The sequence below is a fragment of the Bufo bufo genome, chromosome 3 (genome assembly GCF_905171765.1).
Source record: "Bufo bufo chromosome 3, aBufBuf1.1, whole genome shotgun sequence".
Taxonomy (NCBI): domain Eukaryota; kingdom Metazoa; phylum Chordata; class Amphibia; order Anura; family Bufonidae; genus Bufo; species Bufo bufo.
The window spans coordinates 94,241,155-94,266,538 of record NC_053391.1 but is presented as its reverse complement, the minus strand read 5'-3'; the positions used below and the strand labels follow the sequence as shown (position 1 = coordinate 94,266,538).

Sequence of the window (25,384 nt, the reverse complement as noted above, 5' to 3'; positions counted from 1 at the left end):
TGCACCACAGTATTGCTGGCCCTGCCTTCTGTCAATTTGGACCTGCCTACAACATGGGGCTACTTTTATTTTTTATTTTTTCCCAGGGCCAACTTCCAATAAATTTTTACCATACAGATGGATGGACACTGAATAATCAGTCATGTCATTCTTATCTAAGACTACAGCATTAAAGGGCATCTGTCAGCAGATTTGTATCTATGACACTGGCTGACCTGTTACATGTGTGCTTGGCAGCTGAAGGCATCTGTGTTGGTCCCATGTTCATATGTGCCCGCATCGCTGAGAAAAAGGATGTTTTAATGTATGCAAATGAACCTCTAGGAACAACGGGGGCGTTACCATTATTCTTAGAGGCTCTGCTCTCTGTTCAACTGCCACATCCTCTGCACTTTGATTGACAGGGCCAGGCAGTGTAAACGTGATCACGCCTGGCCCTGTCAATCAAAGTGCAGAGGGTGCTGCAGTTGCACAGAGAACTGAGCCTCTAGGAGTAATGGTAACGCCCCCGTTGCTCCTAGAAGCTCACATGCATATATTAAAACGTTATTTTTCTCAGTAATGCGGGCACATATGAACATGGGACCAACACAGACGTCTTCAGCTGCCAAGCGCACATGTAACAGGTCAGCCAGTGTCATAGGTACAAATCTGCTGATAGATGCCCTTTACTGGGGGGATGTATGAGATTAAAATTTTTATTTTATTTTTTCAAAAGATGGCGCCACTTGTATTCATGGGCTGTGTCTGATATTGCATTCCAGCCCAATTCATTTGAATGGGTTTGAGCTACAATACCTGATCCAAGACTGGTTCTCAACAAATATACATGGGAAGAAATTGTTCTGGTCACTTTGAATTTTAGAAATTCTTAAAGGATTGGGCATCCTCAATCTTGATTGTATTTTGGCAACAGAAAGTAAATATCGCTAGGGCTAAAGTAGTTACGCCTGATAGTAGACAATGGATGTCACACAACTACGACATGTATGCACAATGTAAGTCATGAGGATTAGGCATGTCAAAATCCTCCTTTCTCTCAATATCAGAAGATGAGGGACCTTTAGACTGCCCCATCCACATGACATTATGGATAGACCCAATGATGATTAACTAATTGGTTTGACCAGCTTAAAGAAAACCTGTCACCATATACTGTCCTGTCTGAGGGCAGCATAGACTGAAGATAGAAACGGTGATCAAAACACTAGGTCCCTTTCTGGAACTAAGTCAGTCATTTTGCTAAAATCTGTACTGAGCAGCTCCAGTGCAAGCCGAGTGCAAAGAGCGCCTCAGGGAGTCCTCAAATTCATGAGCTCCTGCACCTCCCTGACTCCTTTTACTAATCGGCAGCTCTCTTCCTATAGCAAACAGCAGCGTGGGGGCATTGTGGGGTGGGTGCTCATGAATATGAGGACTTCCTGGCATGCTCTCTGTATTAAACTGCTCAAGCACCTGGCTCCTGCTGGAACTTAACTTGGCTATGGGTGTCTAACAACAGTTCAAAACTGGTGACAGATTTCCTTTAAGAAGAGGTTACTTTAGACCATGAGTTACCCATTCGTGTAATTCATGTTGTTCAGAAACAGAAACACTGCCATATTTTGTTCATGCGATATGCCTGGTATTGCAGCCCAACCCTGTTGACTTGAATCGATATAACCTGTAATTCCATACACACCCCATGGGCCGTGATGCATAATTTAAGTCACATGAGAGTTAGGCATGTTGAAATCCTTCTTTCCCTCAGTATCAGAAGCGGTATTTGTCCAGCCGAATTCCAGCATATTTGCCAGGTAGCAGCCTGATCTCCGCCAGACCCATTATAGTCAATGGAACCAGCAGGCATTCCGTTAACTTCTGACAATGCTGGATCCAGAGAGCTCTGGCAGGCTGTTCCGGCAGACAACTCTTCAAGGGCTGCATAAGACAGAAACAGTCATCTAAACACTGGGTTGCTTTCTTGAACTGACCTTGTGGCTAATATCTGTACTGAGCAGCATAGGTTCAAGCCGAGTGCTGGAGTCCACTCAATCCAGAGAGCGCGCCAGGAAGTCCTCATAGTCATAAATTCATGATGGTGCTATTTCTAGTAATAAAGCAGACCTTAATCCTTGTAAACCCTTAAGATTTATTTACATAGGATGGACAATCCCTTTAAGCAAGAAGCATAATTTTATAAACGTAATATAGATAATGTTTAGAGTAACACACATTTGGCTGAAAGCTATGATCAGGACCTAAAGCCACAAACTACTACATAATTATTACATCTATTCTTAGGTACATCAATGTGTATCATAAGTAACACAACTGGTTAGGGTAGTAAGATTGGCTCTGCCCTAAATTATGCCACTCAAATCCAGTGTGCTTCCTTATTACAAGTCAGTCTTATTACTGTTCAGTCGTATAGCCGAAGTTCTTAAAATATCATCTTTCTTTTTCTACATATTTTATGTCTACTATTCTACCTCAATGGCCCTCTTGAATCTAGAACCGGTACTAACAGGAAATTCTCTCGGCAGTGACACCACTGATTTCTCTCTTGGTTCAAAAACCTCTTCGTTCCCAGTGTTTTCAAGGCCTATGGACTCAAACATAAAGCCTTGGTGAGTACCAATATTTTAAATTTTAAATTTTCAGACAAGATTTGTTGTATAAAGTTGTATTTCTTTGTGCTGATTTTGTGTAATTGTGAATTGGAGGCTGACAAGTATTACAGTACTCATTACTGAGATGTAGATATAACTGCAGATATAATGAAGATAAAGATAATAATGGTGAAATATCAGGGAATTTACCATTTGTTCGAAAAATCACATTTTCTGAAAGATATCTACTGTATATGACACATTCTAGCCATAACAGTTAACGTTTTTTGTGGGGGGGTTTTGCAGTGACCACCAAAAATGACATTAAAAAGAGGGCTGGTCTCCTCAAAAAGATGACTAGTATGTATAATATATATTGAAACTTGGAAATCTGGGCAAGATAAGAGAGTGTTTGGAAATTTTTAACTGTATTTTTGGAGGATACGATAATTACATTAGTTAATGCATTATGTATTGTCTTAAAGGGGTTGTGCAGGTTTCTACAAGTGATGGCTTATACTCATTTGATACCCTGTGCCCCCCTTTCCCCCCTTTCTAATCAGCCTTTCTGCAGTAGCTCCATACTGGAAATACACAGCTCTGTCCACTGAGTGTTTGATGGAACTGGTTACGGAGCCCTGCTCCCAATGAAGTGGCAGGGCTGGTTACGGCAGCCCTGCAGCCCTGCAGTTACCAGTTCCATCCACTACACAACGGACAGAGATATTTAGTTCTGGTTCCAGCTTCTAGTGCGGAACAGCTGATCATGGGGTGTGCGGTGTCAGACACCGGCCAATCAGCTGGTGATGGCCTATTCTGTGCATAGGCCATCACTTGCAAAATCCTGGGCAACCCCTCCAAAGAGACAAAAAATATACCGGTATGTAAAAAGGGCTCAGAGGGTTGAAAATAAATGTAAAAAAAATCCTGGTTCCTCACCTTTATCTTCTTCTAGTGTTGATCGAGTGCCAAAGTGCTCGGGTGCTCGAGTAGAACACTTTGGGATGCTCGGGTGCTCTACCGAGCACCCGAGCACAATGGACGTCAATGGGAGAACCTGAGTATTAAACCAGGCACCCCCTGCTCTGAAGAGGGGAGGGTGTCTGGTTCACAGGAAAAGGTCAGAAATTGATGGAAACACCACTGAAATGGTTTGGGAACAGCATGGGGAGGATGTCTGGATGCATCTTGGACTCCCACGTCGCTGCTGGGAACGATGTTGTCCGAGTAGTACGCCACTTTTACAGAATGACAATAATACGCACCAAACTGAAGATAAAATCGATTTTAGAGGAAAAATTGTTAGAAAACATTCTTTCCTGTATATTTACTTGTATATAAAGTGCAAGTGCTGCCAAAAATTACAAGGAAGAGGCACTTCGATACAACCTGTATATCACATAAAGTAGGGCCTCATTCACATTGTGGTACAATTGTTCAGGTAGTGGGACTCCTACACTCATAAAGCCAATGCACTAAGGGAAAGGGCTGCTAAAAATTACAAGGAAGAGGCACTCCGATACAACCTGTATATCACATAAAGGAGGGCCTCATTCACATTGTGGTACAATTATTTAGGTAGTGGGACTCCTACACTCATAAAGTCTATGCACTAAGTGAAAAGGCTGCCAAAAATCACAAGGAACCGGCACTCCAATACACCCTTTATTACACATAAAGGAGGGCATCATACACCCTTGAAAAGTTAGGATTAATGGCCTGCTGGTGACCCTCAAAAACATTAGGAGCAAGGGCCTGCTGGTGACCCTCTAAAACATTAGGGACGAGGGCCTGCTGCTGATCTGACCATCTAAAACATTAGGGGTGAGGGTCTGCTGCTGATCTGACCATCTAAAACATTAGGGGTGAGGGTCTGCTGCTGACCTGACCCTCTAAAAAATTAGGGATGAGGGTATGCTGGTGACCCTCTAAAACATTAGGGGTGAGGGTCTGCTGCTGAGCTGACCCTCTAAAACATTAGGAGCGGAGGCAGCCTAATAAGCATGTTGATATGATGGAGGAGGAGGAGGACGACGATAAAAGGAAGATTGAACAATATACCCTATTTTGTGGTGGAGGTAGTGCATGGGAAAACAGTGTATTCAATACACCATAAAAGCTACATTTAAAGTGCCTTTATATTCAGTCGCTTTCCTCTGGTGGAGTAGAGAAGTCAGGGGAAATCCAGGCCTTGTTAATTTTGATAAGAGTCAACCGGTCAGCATTTTCAGTTGACAGGCGGATGCGCTTATCAGTTATTATGCTCCCAGCAGCACTAAATACACGCTCTAACAAAACGCTGGCGGCAGGGCAGGCCGGCACCTCCAAGTCGTAGAGCGCCAGTTCGTGCCACGTGTCCAGCTTGGACACCCAATAGTTGTAAGGCACAGAGGGATCACTGAGGACGCTGACACAGTCTGCTACGTACTCCTTCACCATCTTCCAGCTGTAGATGACTTTCGGAAATGGGCACACATGCGGCGCACCTTCACCAGTAGCTCAGGCAAATTGGGGTAGGTTTTGAGAAACCGCTAAACCACTAAGTTAAACACATGGGCTAGGCATGGTATGTGTGTGAGTTTGCCGAGCTCCAAAGCTGCCACCAAGTTACGGCCATTATCAGACCTAACCATGCCTGGTTGTAGGTTGAGTGGCAAGAGCCACAGCTAAGACTGGTCCCTTTTACCCTGCCACAGCTCTGCGGCGGTGTGCTGTTTGTCACCTAAGCAAATCAGTTTCAGCACGGCCTGTTGCCGGTTCCCCACTGCAGTGCTACACTGCTTGCAGCTACTGACTGGTGGCTGACTGGTGCTGCAAGATATGAATTCAGAGGTGAAAGTGGAGGAGGAGGTGGAGGAGGAGAAGGCAGGGTTTCAGCCACTAAAGTAGGTGGTGGTGGATATCCTGATGGAAGCAGGGCCCGCAATCCTTGGCGTCGGTAGCACCTGTGCCATCCCGGGGTACGACTCGCTCCTGGCCTCCACAACGTTCACCCAGTGTGCCGTCAGGGAAATGTAGCGTCCCTGGCCAAAAGCACTTGTTCATGTGTCAGTCGTTAAGTGGACCTTCCCAATAACTGCGTTGGTCAGGGCACGGGTCACTGGTCCATAAGATGTGTTAGAAGGTCAGTTGGTAGATATTTAACGACTGATACCTCATCAATTTCCTGAACAAATTAGTCCTGGCATTAATTTCCATGCAGAAATGGTCAAGCGTGTACAGCCATCTCTTCGTGGAGGTCAATGGGAGTTTCAGTGTTCTTCTGATATGTCTACTACTACAGTAGGAAATGTCCTTTAGGTCTCCTTAGAAGTCATGGGATCACTCAGCCTAGAAACTGTAATGGATGATAGTGGTGTTATAAGGTGAAATAAACTATGAAGTATTTGTTCATCATAACTGCAATATGTTACCTCTATACCATGCTGGGGAACATAAAAAAATTACAATGGTGGTGGCTTAGCAACTCGGCTCTCCAATGATACTTTAATGAAGGGGTCCAGCCCATGGTGTAGACCCTTTATCTTGATCATCTCTTAACTTAAGACCCATTTATTTTAGTGGTATGAAGGCCCAACACTGATGCTATAGATAAAAGGCGGGTCAAAATATACTGAGACTAGAGAGCCAATGATGTATTTATAGGAGTGCAAAGCATTTCTGGAGATGAGTAGAAGACAATTATCTCATTATGTAAATAAGGGCAGGGTTTCTTCTGACAAAGCCATGGAGGAATCTACAGTGAACTGGCCATACACGTTAGACAAATATGGAGCAATCCTGCCAAAATAATGTGTAGAAGGGTAGTCCAATTGTCAGCAGAAATCTGCCATGAGGGGACACCATTTTTTTTAGGACCCACCAACAATCTAACGTGTGTTGGGCAACTCTAGGGAGATAGCAGTTGGCAGAACAAACATTCTGGCCACCATTACTGCAGATACTGTAGTAAAAAGGAGCGGTAGTTCTCTCAGTACAAAGCAGGGAATTCATATTGGTACATGATATTTATGGCTTTATTTTCCAGCTTCCACCAGTTTTGTGACTTTTTAGAGCAACCCCTCCCGCTAAACAGTAATCAGCTGTTCTGTAGTAGCTACCGCAGCACTTCTTCCATTCACTTCAGTGGGAGCAGTGCTCCAGTAACCAGCTTCATCTACTACAAAACGGACAGTTGTGTAGTTCCGGAGCTACTGCAGAACAGCTGACCGGCAGGGGTGCAGGGTGTCGGACCACCACTGATCAGATATTGATGGCCTATACGGAGTATAGGTCATCACTTGTAAAGTGTTGGACAGCCCCTTTAAAAATAAAAAATGTTGTTCGAGGGCAGACATTCCCGTTAAAGTTGTTTTTTTCTAATGACAAGTCAATATATTCAGACAATGACTGATTAGTAATGTGTTGCTGATTTACATATTTCATTTCCACAATACATTGATAAATTTATAGATATAATTTTGTGACATTTTTGAACCCTTTAAATTTTTTCCACATTAAATAGTGACAGCAGAAAAAGTGAGGATATCGATTCTCCACAAACCCCTCCAGAAGTGACAGACTATTTGTTAAAGCGATATAATAATGGGTAAGAACCTTTTCTATATGAAACAGGATAGTATAATGATCAGTGTTTCCTCTTATACAGTATACTGTATGTTATTGGAAAACCTGTGATCGCCACGATCACAATGATCATCATAATGTATGTGTATGCCTTATGTATAAACATTTCTTATGACTTTTGTTTTCTTTTTTTTAATTGGTGATTAATATTGTGTGTATATTCTTGAGTTGTAATGTCAAAGAGCTCAGAATGGTTTATCTAGAAGCATCTAAACATACCATCCACATGACTATAAGAAACTTTATAATATATCTTATCTTATCTTACTTTAAAGGCTGCTTTACTCAGGCCAAGAATCAGCCAGATATTCGCTAACAAGCGTTTATAGGAACACTCATTAGTGATTATTTGGCGATGTAAAGAATGAATGAGCGAAATGCTCGTTCATTCTGTAATATGCTCGTTTATGCGAACGCTTAAATCATCATTTTCTGGCAGCAGATTGTGCCGATTAAATACGCTCTGCTGTTGGCAAACAATGATAATGTATGGGGATAAGTGATTGCATTACTGATCGCTCCTCCCCGCACTGTGAATAAGAGGGAGATCACTGCATGTAAATGCGACGGTCTCCTTCACTGACAGGCAAGCGCTGGCAGGGAAGGAATACTTCCTTCCCAACAATTGCCTGCTATATTGTCACATGTAAAAGGACCTTTAGGAAATGCGTCTCTCTCCACTTATCAGGCATATTTCCTTTCCCCCTAAACTAACATTCTCTGTCTTGAGAGGCCAAGATAAACTGTCAGCTCAATTCTCTGCTCTCCGTAGACATCTATTAGCAGCATGTAATCTGATCCTTTAGTGCTCTGACAGTCCATCTCGGTCTCTGAAGATAGAGAATATTATCGTAGTTTAGGAGGGGTAGGTGATAGGGAGCCAGATAAATGGAGAAAGAGGCATTTTTTCTGCTAAGTTTCTTATATTCACTTGCATTATGTACATTGTCCTAAGGTTAGTGACTATTTAAGTTTCACACCTACTATGCCTGTATACACCCTAAAATGGCATAGTGATGTCCATTTTCATGCAAATCTGCTTAAGCCCAGCCTCTTAGATTACTGTTTGTAGGGCAGTTTCTTGAAAAACAGGACTGTTGGGAGCTATTTGTATATACAGATCAAATAAAGCATCCAGCTACTTCAGCTTCATAATATACTTTTATGTCCTAGTTGATCCAGGAACAGTTACAAAAATCCCTAGCTCTTGGGTAGAGTGACTTTACATCTCTTCCATGATCATATCACTTAGGATTTTTTAATAACCATAATGTTTCACTGAGGGTGGGCAACAGGAGATAGATCAAATGCATATGCTATCTGTCAGCTACATTGAGGCATCTTATAAATGACCTCATTTAAAACATCCTGTTTTAGTTTCACATGATCTTTACATATGTAACTCTGGTTTATAATAACACCATGTTTTCAAATGATTTTTTTCTAAAGCCCTGACTCATTAAATCCAAAGAAAACTGCAAAACGGCCCCCGAAAAATTTATTGTTTAAAGCTGTATCTGAAGGAGACGTGGACTCGTTGAAGAGACTTCTCCAAGAAGCTAAAGATTCGTCTTCCACATTCACAAAGAAAGCGGCACAAGGTCCCAATAATCTCAATCAAGTAACATTTTTATATACTGAGTTCTGATTTGCTGTTTTCAGGTATCAACAATTTATTTTGGTGAGTAAAATTAGACCGGCACTCAAAACACCCAGAGAAATGTGGATCCAAACTTATTTATTTAAAGGGAACCTGTCACCAGGATTTTGGGTATAGAGCAGAGGACATGGGTTGCTAGATGGCCGCTAGCACATCCGCAATACCCAGTCCCCATAGCTCTGTGTGCTTTTATTGTGTATAAAAGCCGATTTGATACATATGCAAATTAACCTGAGATGAGTCAGAGCTTGAAAATATGACTCTTCTCTAGTCACACAAGTAAGATATGACTCTTTTATGTTAATTTGCATATGTATCAAATAGTTTTTTTTACACAATAAAAGCACACAGAGCTATGGGGACTGGATATTGCGGATGTGCTAGTGGCCATCTAGCAACCCATGTCCTCAGTTCTATACCCAAAATCCCAGTGACAGGTTCCCTTTAAGTACAGTAAAATATATCGAGTGTGTGTATTGGCATCAAAGATACAATTTTATCGATAGAATATCGATTATAAAAAATCGACTACAATGAATCGATCCAATAAAATCGAATAGGTTAAAATACATACATAAAAATACAGATAAAATGCAATATCCTTAATTGATAAAATACTCGATTTTTCTGGAGACCTGAGTATTTTTTTCAGTTGAAGTCCCAGTACAATAAACCCATGTATATGGGTGAGTCCCAGTGGAATTAATCAAAGCTGTGTCCCAGTGGAGGTAATCAAAGCTGTGTCCTCAGAGCTTTATATAAGGAACATGATTTTGCCTTTTCAGGCCTGCATGATTAATAAAATGCACCAGCTTTCACGATTAAGCGTATATTTATTACTCACAACCTTTGGCGCTGATCGAGAGGTTCTTTAAATGGGAATTATTTCAGGTGGCGTCCCACCATTCACATCCCAGTCCAGCAATGTTGGTTTCCCTCTGCAGCAGCTCTCAGGATCTCGTCACAAAGTATCACAGGACTTGGTCCGTCTGTAGGTTCCGTGAGTCAAACAGAAACTTTTCCTTGTATAGTTGGTTTCAGTACATGGCCATGTAGAAATAGCAGTCGAGTTCACGCACAGGTACAGGTACAGCTTTGATTACTTCCACTAGGACACAGCTTTGATTAATTCCACTGGGACTCACCCATATACATGGGTTTATTGTACTGGGACTTCAACTGAAAAAAATACTCAGGTCTCCAGAAAAATCGAGTATTTTATCGATTAAGGATATTGTATTTTATCTGTATTTTTATGTATGTATTTTAACCTATTCGATTTTATTGGATCGATTCATTGTAGTCGATTTTTTATAATCGATATTCTATCGATAAAATTGTATCTTTGATGCCAATACACACACTCGATATATTTTACTGTACTTAAATAAATAAGTTTGGATCCACAGTTCTCTGGGTGTTTTGAGTGCCGGTCCAATTTCACTCACCAATTTATCCCAACAAGAGCAAGGGGTGGCTCTTTTTGTCCAGAGCACCTAGCGTGATTACTCATAGTGAGCCATCTGTTTATTCTCTCTAAGTGAACAATTCATTTTCATTGGCCTTTTTGTTTTATAATATTTAAAGGGGTTCTGCAGTTTTTTTAAACTGATGTTCTATCCTCTGGCTAGATCATCAGCATCTTATCGGCGGGGGTCCGACACCCGGGACCCCTGCCGATCAGCTGTTTGAGAAGGCAGCGGCGCTGGCAGTAGTGCCGCGGCCTTCTCGCTGTTTACCGCAGGCCCAGTGACGTCACTACTAGTATCCAATCGCCTGGGCGGAGCTAAGCTCCATTCAAGTGAACAGAGCTTAGCCCCGCCCAAACCATTAATACTAGTCGTGACGTCACTGGGCCTGCGGTAAACAGCGAGAAGGCCACAGCGTTGCTGGAGCGCCGCTGCCTTCTCAAACAGCTGATTGGCGGGGGACCCGGGTGTCAGACCGCCGCCGATGAGATGCTGATGATCTATCCAGAGGATAGATCATCAGTTTAAAAAACCTGCAGAACCCCTTTAAGACTTTATAAAACTGCAGAAATATCATTAAACTTATATATCTCTTTATGTTACATCTGGGTTAAATTGCAGATTTCTTCATGTATAAATTAACATCAAAAGACACCGGGAAAACATGTTTGATGAAGGCATTGCTGAACATTAATGACAACACCCCAGAGATAGTCTGCATTCTGCTGTCATTTGCTGAGGAGAATGGATTTCTGGCCAGGTTAATTAACGCTGAGTACACAGAAGAAAATTATAAAGGTAACAAGGAGCTTCCATAATCGATTATACCGTTAGACTGGGAAATGATTACAATGCAAAATAAGAACTTACTCTCATTAATAAGAGTCAGTAACTCAGACCCAAGGACTATTATACATACGTATACTGTATGTTTAATATCTCCTTCCTACTGGTCTTTCTCCCCAACAATGACCCCTAAGGTCCAACATACAGTACACACTCTTTGTGTTATCAACCCCAGCCACCAGCTACCACTAAGGTAAAAAGTAGTGGCTATGAAAATCTGATTTGTTTGTAATAATCCATTTTTTATAATATGTCACATGTGGTAGCAGTGACTTTGTTGGAATTAAATCTTGGTCTACAACAAAATAGCTGACCTATCATACTGGAGATATACTCATTGTATTACTTAGTAGAAACACTGGGGAAAGAATGTAGGGATAAGCTAAAATCAACATGTAAGGAAAGAATTTACATTGTTCAATGAAATAGATAGAAAGATAGATATATTCAGCAACCAATATTTAATAAAAAAGAGCTTAAAGGGGTTGTTCTAGATTTTAACATCAATGGCCCCAGGACAAGTCTGACAACCCAAACCATCTACACAACCACATCCATTGTGTAGTGGACAGAGCTGGTAACTGCAGTAGTGCTACCATTCAATGGGAGTTGTGTACTTCCACCGCCAACATAGGGTATCAAAGCTACCTCTGCTGATCATCAGGATAGGCCATCAATATCAGACAGGTGGGGCTCCAATACCCCACATGCCCACTGATCTGATATTGATGGCTTATCCTAAGGACAGGCTATCAATTTGGTAACCCTTTTAAAGTAAATGTCTTTAAAAATATAAATTTATATAATGTGATGCTGGTTGAATGTTACCAGAGAAACAACTATGTGATAAATTATGAGCTAGGTCACTCAGTCATGTGATATAAGCAGAAAGCATTGAACATTGGAGGTACAAGGGAAGTGGATGAGACTTGGACAATTTCTTTAAAATTGGTGGATGTTTTTGTTACCTTGTTGTTGATACATGTGATGATAAGTGCATACCTGACATTATTTCCTCCAGGTCAGACTGCACTGAATATAGCAATTGAGAGACGACAAAGTGACCTGGTGAAGTGCTTAATCAAAAAGGGAGCCAATATCAATGTTCGGGCACAAGGCCGATTCTTTAATCCAAAGCATAAACATGAAGGATTCTATTTTGGTAAGTTGTCCTATTTTATTGGTGAGAATTATAGAGCTCTTGAACAATTAATATATTCTATAATGCTTCTACAAAACCAGAGGTCTCACATTCTTGACATGTTAAATTTGTTAAAATTCTGGTATCACTATTACTTTCTGCCTAGAAAGGGAGTCAGCAGGAAAAGTTTCCTAGTTTAGTTCCATGGGAGTTGCTCATGAAGGTTCTGATCACACTACCATCATGACTTTCGTTCTTAATGCAGCCATGACAAGTATGTCTCCAGTATATACCAACAAATCCTCATGGATCCCATTGACTTCTATAACTCAAGTATTCTTCTAGTTTCTTGTGGATTTCACAGCAGGAAAAGCACTGTATACTGGGTGATTTTACCATAAAAATCACACAAAAAAACCCCTGATGGAACAGAACCTGAAGCATGTGCAAACAGAGGCTTCCCAAAGTGGTTATCAACACCTATATTTTATATAGCTATATATAGGACCAGTTTTTAATGTCTTTCTTGTCTTTTTTAAGGTGAAACACCATTAGCTCTTGCCGCATGTACCAACCAACCTGATGTGGTGCAGCTTCTCATGGAAAACATCCAGACAGATGTCACCATCCAGGACTCTTTGGGCAACACTGTCCTTCATGCCTTGGTGACCGTTGCAGAGAATTCAGAAGCACAAAATGTCTTCATCATACGTATGTATGATACAATACTACGAACCTGTAAGAACAAGTCTTTGGAAAGTATTGAGAATAATGAAGGCCTCACTCCAATGCAACTGGCAGCCAAAACAGGAAAGACTGAGGTAAGACATAAATCCTGATCTATTGCAAAAGACCAGCTCAGACATGAACCTTTTCATTCATTCATTATTATTTTTTGTTACCTAAATTTCTATATTTGATGTATTGATCCAGATTCTTCATTACATTTTGAGCCGAGAAATAAAAGAAAAGGAGAACAGAGTGCTTTCCAGGAAGTTCACAGACTGGGCTTATGGACCTGTTTCATCTTCACTGTACGACCTGAAGGATGTAGATACTTGTTCCAGGAACTCAATACTTGAAATAGTGGTTTACAACACCAGGATTGATGTAAGTACCAGGAATATTACAACCAATCAATAGGAAAAAATAGTAATAGAACTGAAAGAGTAATGTTGCAAAACTAAGTTTAAATGAGGTGCCTACTTCTCTTATATTGATGGCATAGCCTCAAGATAGGACATTAATATATGATTGGTAGGGGTTCAACACCCCGCACCCCTGCCAATCAGCTGTTTGGGAGTAGCTCTAGCACCAGAAATAGGACAGAGCTGGTAATCGCAATGCTGCTTCTATTCACTTGAAGGAGACAGTGGACAGAGCTGTGTAGTTCTGGTGCCTGAGTTACTCCCAAACAGCTGATCGGCAGAGGTATGGGGGTGTAAGACCCCATAAAATTAGATATTGATGGCTTATACTGATGATAGGCCATCAAAAGCAAAAGAGTGGACAACAATTTAAGTGTATTTTCTTTTTGTGTTCTTATCTTTTAGAATCGTCATGAACTGTTGGCTTTGGAGCCTCTTCATACACTTCTTCAGTTGAAATGGAAAAAGTTTGCAAGATATATGTTCTTTTTGTCTTTTCTTCTGTCATTCACCTACAATGTCGTCCTTACATTAGTCTCCTACTACCGACCACGTGGAGAACAGGTATGTCTCACTCATTTAAAGATATAATCATATATGCAGCCTAAGAGCCTTCTCCCATCAGGAAAACCTTAACCTTATGCCATAGCATTGAGTAAGAACATCACAGAGTCTCATACTAGAAGATTACTCTGCCTGAGCGGAGAGCCCCTGACAAGAGAGTCTCCTGGTACTGAGGGCTCAGCATGACCATAAATTTCATAAAAATATTAAAGTCCTATACAAGTTGTGATATAATGCCCATATTCTACTTGATCCAAGTCATATTCCCATGGGTTCAAGCAGGGATGTGACAAGTGGTAGATGGAGTAGGCAGCCTTTTGTTTTTGTTTTTTTGTTAGCAAGGATTTCTCTGCCTTTACTATTTTTACCTATTAGTGTTTTCCTGTATAAGTAGGAACATTAGGGATTGGTGAAATGTCATTCTGAACTTTAGGTACAGAGTCTGAAGCCAACCACCTTGGGTGCCAAGAAGACTTGTCCCACCCTTGTGTCCAAGAAGCTGAGATATGAGTTAGTTTGATGGGATCCTCACAATGTAGAGCTGCTGTCCTGTGAAATGGAAAGAACAATTGCGCCAGTCTTGATATCCCCTGCACCACTGGAGGATGCAACTAATTTATGTTGAGGTGCATGCCTCATTATAAATTCTCCTGCAGTCTGTGCACCTAACCAGAAATCTATGACAGCTCAGAACTGCCACAGATTTCTGACTTCATTTGTGCCAGAAAACGGAATTTCCGCTCAGCAACCCCTGCTCTATAACATGCTGCCTCCAGTTTGGATGGAATTTTCAATGTGACTGGTTTTCTTTAAAGTAGTATCATTAGTGACCGTAGTCCCCATGTCCCATATTGGCACAACAGCCCTACAATTTTCGGATGCCACCAAACCACTCTGTATATCTCAGCTTTCTGGACCATTTTGACAATATTGGTTGAGAGGGAATACGGGAGTAAGGTATAGTCACCCCTGAGTTTTTAGTTTTTGAATTATATCTATATTGTATAATGTTGTGCATTGATTGCTTACACAATAACATGATTGAAGATTTACAGTGTGTCCATAGCATGAACACTAACATGTCTCTTCTACGACCACAGGCTCTATATCCCTTAAGTCTAACATATGAGAGAGGGTGGCTCCAGCTAGTCGGGCAAATGTTTATCATTGTTTGTGCCACATACCTGATGATCAAAGAGGTGAGTAATACAAGAGTTATGAATTACAATGTGTTATTATGTAGATGAATCACTTCCATGTGTTGTGATTGTATCAAGCTTCTCAGCTATGATGTGACATAAACGTATCCTCCTATAGCATATACTGAGCAATCAGATATGGTGTAGATGTAGGTATAGAAACCAACGGGAAACCCGCTTCACATTGTCAACTTATAAGAAATTTCTGCTGTAGAAAATTATTGTAGGTAATAAATATCTCCTTCATGAATTTCCTCTCAAGATCTTAGTTTGTTGAACAGTTGCTTGCTCTCCATGACCCAACTCACTACTAAATGGAAAAATGGTTGTTCATAAAGGGCTTTTCTGAGGTTAGAAAAAAGGCATGCATATTTTTCCCCAGGAAGAGCACCACATTGGTCCATGGGCTGTGTCTGGTATTACAACTAGCCACAATAAAGCTCTATACTGCCCTTAAAATCATGGGCTAAGCAATGTGTCAGCAACTTATTTATACCATTTTGTTGAGTATCATATATACATATTCCTAGTAGTTATAAGCAGCTTGACTCCTTAACTCAGGCGGGTACTGTAGATAGGTAAGACAGGGGTTTTCCAGGATTTTCCTATTTCTGGCCTACCCTTTGGGAGAGGTCATCAGTATGAGATTGGTAGGGGTCTGGTTATCAGCTGTTTGTAGAAGCCGTGGTACTCAGCATAGCTCCAGTGAGCGCCGCGGCCTCCTTGGAACTTATCAAGCAGAGTGCTGTCCACTTGATTTAACTTTGGGACAGAGCTGTGCCTCGGCTATGTGACTGATGAACTTGACGTCGCTGGCCTAGGAAGAGGCCTATGCCCTCACGCAGCGCAGTAGCCTCTTTGTACAGCTGGTAGGTGTGTCGGGAGTTTGACCCCACCAATCTCATATTGTGAGCTATTTTGAGGATAGTCCATTAATATGAAAATCCTGGAAAACCCCTTTAATATTGTGGACTTTAAATCTGTAATACTGTTTTTTCCTTTTTTACTAACTTCACTGGACATTGATTTACAAGCACTAGAGGACCTGTAACCCTAATTAGGGCATCATATTCAGTCAACATATCTACTTTAAAATATAATCTGTGAAATTAGTTAAAGGCTATGTATATCTTTGGGGGTATATTTTTTTTTGCTGCATAGTACTCATTTTGAGCTAAAAATACTTTTTTCAATTGGTCTTTGAGGCCCTTTCTCTGTACAGTTTGAGATTCCATCAGGCAGCTGAGCTGATGGCGCCTTATCTCTGATCTCTGACCTAATAAACACAAATTTTAGCTCAATTCTTATCTCACTGATAGAATTTGGCTTAAATAAGTGTTCTTGAACTACAGTACTAGTAATTTAGAGATAAGGTTTATTAGATGACCAGCACAACGTGAAAGTGAGAGTACAATTCACACAGCTAGACAAAAAGTTAACCCTTTGTGACAGAACAGTTGAATGTTTTGAATAAAGAACAACTGAAACATTTTTTTTTGCCTAAAATAAGTAAAATGTAGTCAGAAAAATAAAATTGACCTCGAAAGTGTACATAGCCTTTAAAGCGGATCTGTCATTGGATTATGCTGCTCCATTTAAGGGTAGCACAGTAAGAGGGACAGTTCAGCTCTCCAATAACCAAAACAGCACATTAAACAATGTGCCATATCTGACTACTAGTATTTGTATACGCAGCAGCGAGCCATCAATCACTGGAATGAGAGCAGGGGAAGTGTTCTCCTCCTGCATACACTGGACTGATAGAGTATGTGTCTGGTGTATCCTCTGAATAGGGGACGACCTGTCCCAGTCTGATCAAAGATCTGCTTTAGGCATAGTTCAAAATTTTTATGAACTTTATGAAGGGTATTCATATTTATTCCTAAATGGTCTGATTTCAAGATTCTTATTTACGATGTAGTTTACGATATAGGGTAACAAATATATACAGTTTAGTTGAATAAATTGATACTAAATAACTGCTTTGTTTTCCCCTAGGGTGTGGTTATTTTCTTAGTGAGGCCTTCGGATCTTCGTTCAGTGCTGTCAGACGCCTGGTTCCATGTTCTCTTGTAAGTATGATGCCGTTTAAAACATTCCTCCAATTCTGTATCAGGTTTGAAATGAGACAGCTGTTCCAATTGACCAAATCTGTGTATACAGGGGAGTAGCTAGAGGGGTGCCTGAGGGAAGCCAGACTGCACAGCCATAGAACAAGACACCAGTAGTATAAATGGCCCATGGTAGATGGGGGGCCTTGTTACAGGTTTTGCACTGGAGCTCAGAAGCTTCAGGTTACACCTTTGAGCATATACAGGAGTGTAGATATTCATGTGAATTATCTATAAATAGTGTAACAGATTTAACATATTGCTCCATGCATGGTCTGCTTCATACTACATTCAGTGCTTTTAGTATAGAGCTAAGGGGGCATTCACACGACTAGAGTTTCAGTCCGCATCCAATCTGCATTTTTTGTGGATTGGGTGTGGACCCATTAATTTCAATGGGGCTGCAAAAGATGTGGACAGCACACTGTCCGTTCCCCAGCCACGCAAAAAAAATAGAACACGTCCTATTCTTGTCCCTTTTGCAGACAAGAATAGACATTTCTAACAAAGAGTAGGACGTGCTGATCCACAAAATGTGGAGCGTACATGGCCAGTATCTGTGTTTTACGGATGTGCAATTTGTGGGATGCAAAAAGGATACAGTCGTGTGAACGCCACCTATCCTTGTAGAAATGTCATACCATAATATCCATATGCAGACAAATGTTTGCATAAAATACCAATGACTATAATATGACTCTTAATAAAGTTGATCCATGATATCTAAGTGAGGATACTTTTTCCCCTTCTAGTTTCATCCAAGCGATCCTGGTTATAGCATCAGTTTTCTGTTACCTTTTTGGTGTCAAAGAATATCTGGCATTTCTTGTATTAGCCATGGCACTGGGATGGGCAAATATGTTGTATTACACAAGAGGATTTCAGTCTCTGGGAATCTACAGTGTTATGATCCAAAAGGTAAGCGATGGAGCTTCTGCTTATACTTGCAAATGCCACCAATATACACCTTCTCTTAACAATAAACTATAAGAAACTGGTACCGACTTGTCTTAGAAGATCATATGTTTGACCCTTGGGCAAAAGTATCCTATGGATTTGCAAAATGATGAGATGGTTCAGAAAAGTAGCAAGAGTGAAAATACTGTAGTGCTACGTAGTATCTGATTTGTTGCTATGGTCAACAGCCCTTATATGTGGCAATATGAGAGAATTCCCAGTTTATGACTGTCCTTAAGCTATAGTCCTATACCCATATTGTTACTATGCCAAGGTATAGGACATAGCAATTTGTTACATGGATATAATGACTAGGAAGTTAGACCTTAATAGTAACATTATGTTACTTTTCCCTTTCTTTTAGGTCATCTTGAATGATGTTCTGAAGTTCTTATTCGTGTACATTTTGTTTCTGTTTGGATTTGGAGTGGGTACGTATACTTTATTTTGTTATTGGGTATTGATGATAATGTCTCAAACTTTTCCTCTCCGTTTGAATACAGTATGTCCACCACACCTTATACATCTTTATAACTATAATTTAGGGATGGGTGAGCTTCAGTGTCCAGCAGGTGTAGGGGCACCACAGTTTCCTTTACACCCCATGCAGACTCAGAAATGGATCCGTAACTGGATTTGTCAAAGCAGCAGATTACTTTCTCCTCCACTGATAGCAACTGTGGTTGTCACATTAAAGAGGACCTTTCACCACTCTTTACATTCCTGTTTTATTAGCTTCATGCATTCCCCATGTAATAACTATTCTGGAGCCACTGTTCTTATGTCTGTATGTTGTGCCATTCCTTTTATTATTTCTACTAGAAGTTATAAATAAATTGCTAGCAGTCTGCAGTAAGGGTACAGAGGGGAGGTAACCAGTTGGGGGGGTGTACCTGCACAGACTCACTCTATCCAATCAGTGCCGCCTTTTTTAGCTTGTGCAGGGACACCCCACCCCACCCCCCCCCCCCCAACTGGCCACCTCCCCTCTGTACCCTTACTGAAGGCTAATAACAATTCATTCATAACTTCTAGTGCAAATAATAAAGGAAAGGCACAACATAGAGCCATAAGAATAGCGGCTCCAGAATTGTTAGTACGGGGGAATGCATGTAGCTATTAAAATAGGCAGGTCAGGAGTGGTGAAATGTCCTCTTTAAATGACCTCATCTACAGTACCTATGTTCTGCTCACACAGAGATCCATCAGATTACTCCTGTTTGCAATGTTATATGTTGCTTTAGAATTTAGTCTAAAAAAAAAAGGACTCAATAGATTTAACATAAATAACCCTCTTATATCCTCTATGCTTTCTTACCTTGTCCCCCATAGACATTCAGTATGGGTCCCTGAAATATATCCCTTCCCTTTTTAAGTCATCTGTGATAGAAAACCTGAGCCTGGTGGACCAATAACGAGCAACTGCATTTTTCTTTATTGAAATTTGAGGAAAGATTTGACAAGGTACTAACAAGTGATACATGAGTATATACTAACATATGTTCTTCTATCTTGGAACAGCTCTTGCTTCTCTGATAGAGAACTGCGCTGATGGTGACGAATGCAGCGCCTACAAGAGTTTCAGCACGGCCATTGTAGAACTTTTCAAACTGACGATTGGGCTTGGAGATCTGGAAATGCAGCATGACTCTAAATACCCTGTCTTGTTCCTTCTTCTTCTGATCGCTTATGTTATACTCACATTCGTGCTTCTTCTAAACATGTTAATTGCATTGATGGGAGAAACCGTGGAAAAGATTTCAAAAGAAAGTGAGCACATATGGAGAATACAAGTGAGTATAGTGATCTGCTCTATATGGAATAAAACTCTTACACTTACAAACCCAAGTTAACTTTAAAATATATCTCACTTGGTGTAGGCTGTAGCATTTCCATTCCTGTGCCCGGTGAAAGCACTCCTTTGGACTTGTTTAGCCTTACTTAAGAACATTATATGAATTCTAATCATAATTTATATCACATCATTAGCGACAAACTCCCCAAAGTCAAGATTAAAATAAGTCTCCCCTTCTGATGCTGTCTAATACGACCACATCCTATAGGAAAACGTGGAAATTTTTTTTGCCACCATCTTCTTTCTATGTTTATTGAGTTTTTAGGACCTGTGAAGAAGAAACCCCTATTAAAAAGGGGATCCAGTCAACCAGGGACCCCATAACAACTGCATGGTCTATCTCTATTGTAGCTTCTACATGCCCTTGGATCATATCCTAGCTAGAAGTGGGAGTTATATGTGTATATTGGTAGACAGTGATGTGAATGGTGATTTAAAGGCAAAAATATAATTCGGTTTAGTTTCATAAAAAGAATCATGGCTAATATAAACTTTACTAAATAAAAAAAATTATGAATTTAAGTTTATTAATAATAATAATAATAACCAATTTTTTTTTTTACTTGCAGAGAGCTAGGACTATACTGGAGTTTGAGAAGAATTTACCTATGTGGTTAAAGGGTAAATTTCAGCTCGGAGAATCTTGCACTGTTTCCAAAAATGACAACAGAATGTGTTTAAGGTAAGTTTTAATGAGTCACTTATTCAATTAATGTGAACAGGATGATTTTTTCTGGAGCCTGTAATGTATCTGATAATCAGATTTTTAGAACCATATGGAAAATGCCATTATTGATTTTTACAAACTGTAAATGAAGGCCAGAGATGATACTGGTGTTAGATACTACTATATTTAAAGTACTTTCCGCTGACTAATTATACATCTTGTACTAAGTCCTTGCTGTCATATAATGATGAGCACACTGTCATATTATTAATGCCCTGTTGTTTCATGAACAGGATAAATGAGGTGAAATGGACAGAATGGCACAATCATGTTACCTGCATAAATGAAGAACCTGGGTTTGATATGCATCCTGGTACGTACATGAGATTTTAATTACATGAAATATGTTAAAGTCTAGCTCAAAATAAGAAAATGTCCAGGAGGTAGCTATAGGAGGTGCAGAGATAGAAACTGCCACCCGGTACGAGTGCTCGAGGGAGCCCTCAGCCCCATTAGAAGACACCAGTAGTAAAAATGGCACATGGAGGGGCAAAGCCCTGATACAGACTTTGTTAACCCTAGAGTTCCTCAGAAGATTGGGATTTGTTACATACTGTAGATTCCTCATATGGTAAGACTAGCAATTTTCAATATAAAGAGCTACAGAGTCATAAGATCCATTTTTGACTCTTCAAATGGATGTTCTAGTTTAAATCAACATCCTTTAAAACAATAATTTATGAAGGTAGCTGTAACTTTGTAATGTATATAAACTAGTAGAGCATTGTTAGGGGCGGAGCAGGAGCTGTGACAGGGAAAGGAGAAGTGCATCATGGGTTTGGTTGGATACAGCAACAGGAAGTGCTAAGTAAACAAGGAGGTAAACAACCCAAAGTGATTTGTTTACACAGTAAAAATGGGTCAGGGAAGTCCAAACTGAAAAAAAAAAGGGGGAACATATACATGATAAACAACAACATGAGCATATTTATTAAAACCAACCGTATTCCCAAAAAACCCTGGGAATGTTTTATTTACAACATCTGACATATTATAGAGAAAATTCGGAAGTTGTACTTGGTCACCCTACATGATGAGACCCCCACTGATCATGAGAATGTAAGAGCTGGCCACTCAGATGACCTCTGTCCCCTTTCAGCTACAGATGGCTTTTTTTTGGATCTCCTACAAGAGTTAAAAACTACGAAAGTGAAAAGGAGCAGAAACAGCACAGCTCTATTTCACTTACGCAATTGGTGGAGATCTCAGTATAGGGCCCCCCACTCATTACAACATCTGACATGTCTCTATGACATGACAGAGGTTGTGCAACATAATACTGACTCTGTAACCCCGTTGAACCTTAAAGGGGTTGTGCCATAAACTACTTTTCACTCTAAAGTCTGTTTTCAAATGTAACTTTCATTTGCAGTTTTCTCTTATCCTCCATGCTTGAACCCTACTTCCTCGTTTGTCATGTGTCTGCTGTCCCGTTATGCCTTAGAGCAGTGTTCCTCAACTCCAGTTCTCAGGGTCCACCTGCCGGTCATGTTTTCAGGATTTCCTTAGTATTGAGCAGCTGATATAATTAGTGTCCATTCATGAGGACTTACCACAAGTATTCATTCTGTGGGATATTCTCAAATCGTGACCAGCAGGTGGGTCCTGAGGACCGGAGTTGAGGAACTCTGCTTTAGGGCTATGAGATGTGTCCTGACATCAGCAGATCATGTGAAACTAACACACCCCATGTTCTTACCAATGAGGCTTCCTATGTCCCACATGACAAGGCTCCACTGCAGGATGTAACCTACAGCAACTGAATATCAAAACAGATTTGCCACAGGGTACAATGGTAGGCTGATAACTTTAGAATAAGGCAGTTTTGACAAATGGTGGTATTTGGGGAAAGTGATACAGCAGCGATATCTGTTATATTAGTGGCACAACCCCTTTAAATTGTCTAAGGGCCATGCTGTACATCTCCATGAAATCTGACATGAAGGAATTTGCATTACGTTGCATCGGATGCCTTATTGTTTCGAGGCGAGTATAGTTCTTAAAGCCTCTGTGTGATTTTGTACAATCTAAAGGCTTTACCTTTCTAAAAACCTAACATTGAAATCTGAAATAGGATTTTGGAATATGTGGGGGTTGCATCACATTACTGGGTGAAGATCCTTTTCTTTTCAGAAAGTAAGGCCTCATTGACATATACGTAGACCACGGTCCGTGAAAAGCCTGCTGAGTGCATGGCGTCATTGGTTGCCATGACGCAGTGTGTTTTGTGCCGCCGCCGCTGTACAGTAATACACTCGCATGATCTATACCAGTGTATTACTGTACAGCGGCGGCTGTACGAAGCGCATGGCATCATAGCAACCAATGACGCTGTGCGCTCGTGCACTCAGCAGGATGGGTTTTCACGGACCATAGTCCACGTATGTGTGAATCAGGCCTTACTTTTTAACATTATTTGCATTTAATACTTTAAACTGAGCATATAATATATAGTAATAAACATAAGAAGCAATACAAGCACAGGTAACAGGATGTGTTGTTCTTCCTCCAGGGACAAGCTACGCTAACTTGATTACTGATGATGAAGTGGATGGTTATGAAAGAGACCAACATGTTACAATTGATCTCAAAGATTCAGCAGGACAAACCTATGAAACCACGGTTTAGAGAGTGGGAATAATATACAGAAGTCTCTGGCCTCCTGGATGCTGTTCCAGCAATTCCAATAGGACGCTCTTCTGCCACATTGAACTTTGTAACTTAAGTAGCATGGTGTAAAACACGACCTACCTCTGCTCTGTGGTGTGTGCTGGCCATCATCCAAACTGTGAAAAGTTTTCAACATAACAAGCGAATCCCCAAAAATGTTGTTAAAGGGAGAGAAAATATAATTGATGTTGCATATGCAGCAATTGTTCTGTGATGAGGTTAATATTATTATTATTCTACTTGTTTACATTTCTTTTACCAAACGTTTGCACTTTATATAATGGCTTACTCTATGTATAATGGCTTACTCATGAGTCCTTAGTATACAATGTGCACATTCCGTAAAACTACAGATTAGTCCATAAGTCATGTTATCCATTCACAAGACCTTTTGGAAGTGACTTGGGACCCAATCACTTACTACTTACAAGTTATTAGCCTATGTGGACATCTCTGATCTAAAGGCCTGCATCTGTAATCCATTTGGTAGATGAAGCCCATGTATTTCATTATATTTTGCACTCCTATTATATAAAGTTTGTAGGTGATATTTCATTTGATGCATTTTACTGATGGTTTTTTATGATATTTTTTTTCTTCAGAATTATTAACTATGTTAGGGTGGGCTCACATCTGCGTTCCGGATTCTGTTATTTATAATGGAAAATAACGGAAGCCTTTAGAGGCATTCCATTTTGATCCGCCATGATAGAAGTCTATGGGAATCATAACGGATCCGTCTGGTTCCCGTTATGCAAAACAGAAAACAAAGTCCTGTCGACAGGCTTCCGTTTTGCATTCCTTCATAATACAAGTCTATGGGCAGCAGAACGGATCCGTCTTTCCATCTTATGGATTCCATTATAACCATTTTATAACGGAAAGCCAGAACGCAGATGTGAACACACCCTTCTATGGATGCTGCTCTGGTAAATGCTTGGTGCTAGGAATTTGTAATCTCAGGGATGCACAAATCTAGTGCTACGTGACAGCAAACAGACTTAATATGTTTGATTTTTACATTGTTTTTATGTGTTTTTTTACACTATTTATATCATAATATTTGTAGAAGTTTGTATTTTAGGTGTACACATTTTTGGTATATTTATTATTTTGTGCTTTTCACTGTCATTTAAGTTTGCGTTTTAGTTCATAAGTGAATCCTACCTCTAATATCTGCAATATGGTTTCTTGAAGATAATAATGTCATATTAACAAGGAGTCAATGACTGCAACTTATTTCTCTGTTAAATATATTTATTTAAAATACATTGTAAGGCATTGTGAAAAAAGTGATAATAAAACTATATATTTTTTATGAAATTAGTACTTAAGCTTATTTTTATTGCATGAATTACTAGAGAAGAAAGATGCCATGGTTGCCACCAATAACTCCTGCAAGTTGACTACGTTAGTGCTGTAAACTGGACAGATCTCTAGTCCGGTGAAGCTTGAGTTGTAATTATTTATTAAGGAAAGAGTCCTCATGTAGCCCCTGCCATTAGAGGGGTTGATTGGTACCTATACTGATAACCTATCCTCAGGATAGGTCAGTGTCCGACTCCCGCTGATCTGCTGTTTGAAGAGAACACAGCGCTCATGCAAGTGCACCCGTTTCTTTCCAATTTACCAGCTTGCGGTCGACATAACAGTGGTGAACAGGTGTACTTACAGCTCCTCTGTGTCATTGACTTCAGTGGGAAGGAGGAGTGCCTATTGTTCCATAATACAGAGCCACAGGGAATCCGTGTGCCCCCATACAGGATCATACACACGGCTCTGGCATTGGCAACATCAATTCCAATTTGAACCCTGGGAAA

The 25,384-nt window shown here is 40.4% G+C and overlaps 1 protein-coding gene across 1 annotated transcript; it reads left to right on the top strand.

Moving 5' to 3' along the window:
• The first annotated feature begins 2,424 nt into the window (after nt 1–2,424).
• TRPV3 (transient receptor potential cation channel subfamily V member 3) lies at nt 2,425–24,248 on the top strand. Its single transcript, XM_040423338.1, has 16 exons — nt 2,425–2,609; nt 7,096–7,179; nt 8,667–8,818; nt 10,968–11,144; nt 12,214–12,354; nt 12,874–13,154; nt 13,267–13,443; nt 13,887–14,045; nt 15,146–15,244; nt 17,243–17,316; nt 18,108–18,273; nt 18,677–18,743; nt 19,834–20,105; nt 20,737–20,849; nt 21,128–21,207; nt 23,407–24,248. The coding sequence occupies exons 1-16, from the start codon at nt 2,476–2,478 to the stop codon at nt 23,520–23,522; spliced, it is 2,292 nt and encodes a 763-aa protein (XP_040279272.1). The 5' UTR covers nt 2,425–2,475; the 3' UTR covers nt 23,523–24,248.
• Nucleotides 24,249–25,384: the final 1,136 nt, after the last annotated feature.